The sequence below is a fragment of the Canis lupus genome, chromosome X, assembly GCF_011100685.1.
Source record: "Canis lupus familiaris isolate Mischka breed German Shepherd chromosome X, alternate assembly UU_Cfam_GSD_1.0, whole genome shotgun sequence".
Taxonomy (NCBI): Eukaryota; Metazoa; Chordata; class Mammalia; order Carnivora; family Canidae; genus Canis; species Canis lupus.
This window is the reverse complement of record NC_049260.1, coordinates 49,678,348-49,682,250: the sequence shown is the minus strand read 5'-3', so window position 1 is coordinate 49,682,250 and position 3,903 is coordinate 49,678,348. Positions and strand designations below refer to the sequence as shown.

Sequence of the window (3,903 nt, the reverse complement as noted above, 5' to 3'; positions counted from 1 at the left end):
TCCTGAAAAGGGTTAGAGATAAGGTAAACAAAATTATTTGCGAATTAATAAAAGTTAAAGTTGGGTGATAAGGACATGGCTGTTCATTACACCATTATGTATGTTGGGGAAAAAAGCACATGCAACACAAGCACTAAAAATTGTCCTTATTTTTTCCAAGGAAATAAACTTATCAAGGAATCACAGAGATGAAAAGACCTTAGAAACAATCAATTCAAACCACCTCATTTTATAAATAAGGAAATTAAGGCTCAGATAGATTAAGTGACTTGCTCAGGGTCACACAACTCGACAGTTCCAGAGTCAAGATCATAATTTAAATCTCCAGACTTGTAGCCCAGGGCTTTGTTCTTTTTCAAACCTATAAGAAATGACTACTGGATTTAAACATTTAGTCCAGAATATCCTTAAAATGGAGTGTAATTCATAAGAATAAGCCACGTGGCAAGGAATTAATAGTTAGTTCATACCAAAAATGAGCTGCCAGTCACTGTGATAAGATCTGTTTCTTTCTGAGAACCATGGTTTCCTGCTGGACTGGAGAATCCAAACTGGGTCTCTTCCTCCTGTCCAAAGAAGTCAGAGTCAGGATGTACATTCCATTCTGCTTTGGTTGGCGTCAGTAGTTCCGAGACACTGTTTTCACAAAGGGTGCTTGAAGGAGTCAGAGCATCTGTGTCCACTGTAAGCTTACTGCTGGGGGTCAAAGCCTGGGGCTCTTGACTCGAGTTTTTCATAGCCAAAGAGCCCAGAGATACCAATGGCCCCACACTTAGATTTGAGACATCATCCATATCTAAGGGACTCTGCTGAAAACCAGAGGCTGTCGTTCCAAAAAAGAGAGAGGTATCCAGACTCTGAGGAAGGTCACTGGTGGCCATCAAGGCCCGAGGGTCCACAGCCTGCCCTAATGAATTATTATTATTAGCAGGGAGGCTCCCTGCCAGAGTTGAACTCACAGAAGCCACATCAATAGTCAAGATTCCAGAGTTTGCCAATGCTGTGTCCAGCACTGCAGCGGAGCTACTGCCAGGCACATCAGAGGAGAGAGACACTAGCTCTGCATCACTGAGGTCATTCTGTCCCTGGCTGGTAAGTTCACTGCTGGGCGTAAGAGAATTTGCAGCTTCTAGCTGAGCTAAGAGATCCTGGCCAAGGTTGTGCCTTTTGGCCAAGTGGGTCTTCATGCTGTGCTTGGATGTGAAGAGCTTATTACAAGTAGAGACTGGGCAGCGGCTTTTCCAGGTGTCCACGTCCTGCAAGTGTTTCTTGGAGTGAATGTAGAGACTACTGCGAGCAGAGAACCTGGCACAGCAGCCTTCCACAGGGCACACAAAAGGCTTTGTGCCCAGGTGGGTTATGCTGTGGCCTTTCAGATGCTCAGCCCTTGTGAAAGATTTCCCACAGCCTTCCACAGGGCACATGAACCTCCGGTCATCCTCGTGCTTCCTTTTGTGCCTCAAGAGTTTGGACATGCTGGTGAAGTTCCAGCCACAGCCGTCAAAGTCACAAAGGAAAGGTCTCTCACCTGTGTGGCTCCGCAGGTGAATTTTCAGGCGACAAGCCTTGTCGTACTGTTTGCTACAGCCTGGAAAAGAGCAGGAAAAGAGTTCCTGTTCCCTGAAATGGGCACGGTTATGGGAAAACAGGGCACTCACTGTGATAAACGTCTTCTTGCAGCCGGAAAATGCGCACTGGTATGGCCTCTCAGGTTCGAAATGGCTGCGCTGGTGGGCGCTGAGTTTGGCCTGAGTGGGGAAGCTCTCCTCGCACACCTCGCATTTGAACGAGTTCTCCTGCTCATGGCCCTTCATGTGCGCCTTGAGGTTATACACCGTGGTGAAGCTCTTGCCACAGCCCTCCGCAGGGCAACCAAAGGGCCGCAGTTTGTCGTGCGACTGCAGGTGCCTCTTGAGCTTGTAGGAGGTGGTGAAAGTCCATCCACAGCCGCCCAGGGGGCACTTGAAGGGCCGCTGGCCCTGGCTGCTGCTGTGAGTCAGCAGGTGCACCTTCAGCTGGTGCTTCTTGGCGAAGGTCTGTCCGCACTGCGCCTCGGGACACAGGTACAGCACCACGCCCGGGCCCGGGCCCAGCGGCCTGCGGGGACTCTCGGCTGCGGCCCGGCCCTCTGCCTCCTCCTCAGGCGCTGGGGCCGGCGCCGGTTCAGCCGGCTCGGCCAGCAGGAGGTCGGGCGGCAGCTCAGGGCAGTCGTTGGGCTGGACCCCCGCTTGCGGAGCCATCAGACCCCCAGGCTGAGGGGCAGGCGCGACTTCAGGCTCCCAGGCTGGCGGCGGGGGTGTGGCCAGGGTGAGGACACCGTTCTCGAAGCGCAAGAGCAGGTTTTGGTTGTGGATGGTGACGGTGCCCGTGAAGGCCGCGGCGGGTGCCAGACTTGGGGCGGGGATCGGGTTCTGGGCCGGGGCTGGGGCGGGGACTGCAGACAGGCAGCGGGGGCCTAGCGCCTGGCGGCCCGCGGGATTCGCGCCACTCTCACCCTGCTGCAGCTGTGGGACCGACTCGGCCTCCTCCCTCCATACAGGCCCTGCGGCCTGGCCATCGCCCGCGGTCTCCACATCGCCACCCACCGGGTCCAGCAGCACCAGGAAGAAGTCATCGCTGTCGCCGCCACTAGCATAATCCGACCTGGGCGCCAACGGGCTCAGGCCCGGGCCCCGTGAGGCCGCGCGGGCCTCCTCGCGCCGCCTCCCGGACCCGCCATCTTGGGGGCCCCGGAGCAGCAGGAGGCGGCGCGCGGGGACCTGGCCAGCCCGCGGGTCAGGGCCGCCGTGGAACCGGCTGCCGCCCGCGGGGCTGCCAGCACCACCACTCTGTCGTGTCCCACGAGGCGGGAGCAGCCTTGGGCTTTCCATCTCCGAGGCGGTGAGGCTCGGCTGGAACCGGAGCCGCGGAGGAGGCGCGACCCCGCCCCCTGCCGCGGGCCCGAACACGTTCCTGAAAGGAAAAAAAAAAATGTGCAATGCGCAGAAACTGGCCCTATCAGATATTAAAACGTGTTTAACGACACAGTGATTTAAATATTCTGGTACTGGATCTCTGGAACAGAATAGAAAGCCCAGAGGCAGAGCCTCGTATGCACAAGTAAGTTCTACACCCAGTATTTGTAGGAAATCAAGGATGTCTTCCCAGATAGTGGGGAAATGAAAGTTCATTCGGTACATTTAACCGAGCAATCTATCTGCTAAATGCAACTTAAATCTCTGTGTCATTATACACCAAAATAAACACCCCCACTCCCTCCCAGTGCTAAGTATGGTGCTTTTAAAAAAATTGTTTGCTGGTTGGCTGCCTGGCTGGCTGGCTGGATTTATCAATCCAGTGAGAGAAAATTCCTGGAACAATAACACTTTGTGTCAACATCAAAGTACCGTAATGCTAGCAAATTCAAATGAAAATGATGTCCTTTTCTTTTTTATTTATTTATTTTTTATTTTTTTCTGGGTAGCTTCCATATCCAGAACTGTCTTGAAAAAGGTCCTCAGGAAAATTTGTCTTACAGTTCGTTTTTTTTTTTTTTTTTTGGCTTGCTGATGTGATGCAGAAATTAGAATGAGTAAGAGGTGAGGCCAAAACAGATTACCACTGTTCAGCCTAGAAGTGCAAAGCTTGGAAGATGAAACAATTTATACTGAATCCTGGAAAACCCAACCCACTCCTGGGTCCTTCCAAGACAGTGCCCAACCTAAACCAACTCTTTGCCATTACATCATGGTAAATCTCATGTCCAATCCCACAGCATTCCTCAGAACATTCCTCTGTTAATGCTAGATTCTCCAGCACATGGAGGTCTCTGGACAGAGTACCAGTTAAATGTGGTAAGATTAAACCCTAAGGCACTGTGATGGACTCTACTGAGAAAAATGCACATATGACCATGTTCAATCG

General features: G+C 52.2%; 1 protein-coding gene across 1 annotated transcript; it reads right to left on the bottom strand.

Moving 5' to 3' along the window:
- Positions 1-6: 6 nt before the first annotated feature.
- LOC119878071 (zinc finger X-linked protein ZXDB-like) lies at positions 7-3,191 on the bottom strand. The gene has a single exon (XM_038587562.1). The coding sequence runs from the start codon at positions 3,177-3,179 to the stop codon at positions 465-467; it is 2,715 nt and encodes a 904-aa protein (XP_038443490.1). The 5' UTR covers positions 3,180-3,191; the 3' UTR covers positions 7-464.
- Positions 3,192-3,903: the final 712 nt, after the last annotated feature.

What these genes read in the sequence shown, in the direction of transcription:
- LOC119878071 (XM_038587562.1), bottom strand. Translation starts at nt 3,179, where the DNA reads ATGTACCGAATGAACTTTCATTTCCCCACTATCTGGGAAGACATCCTT.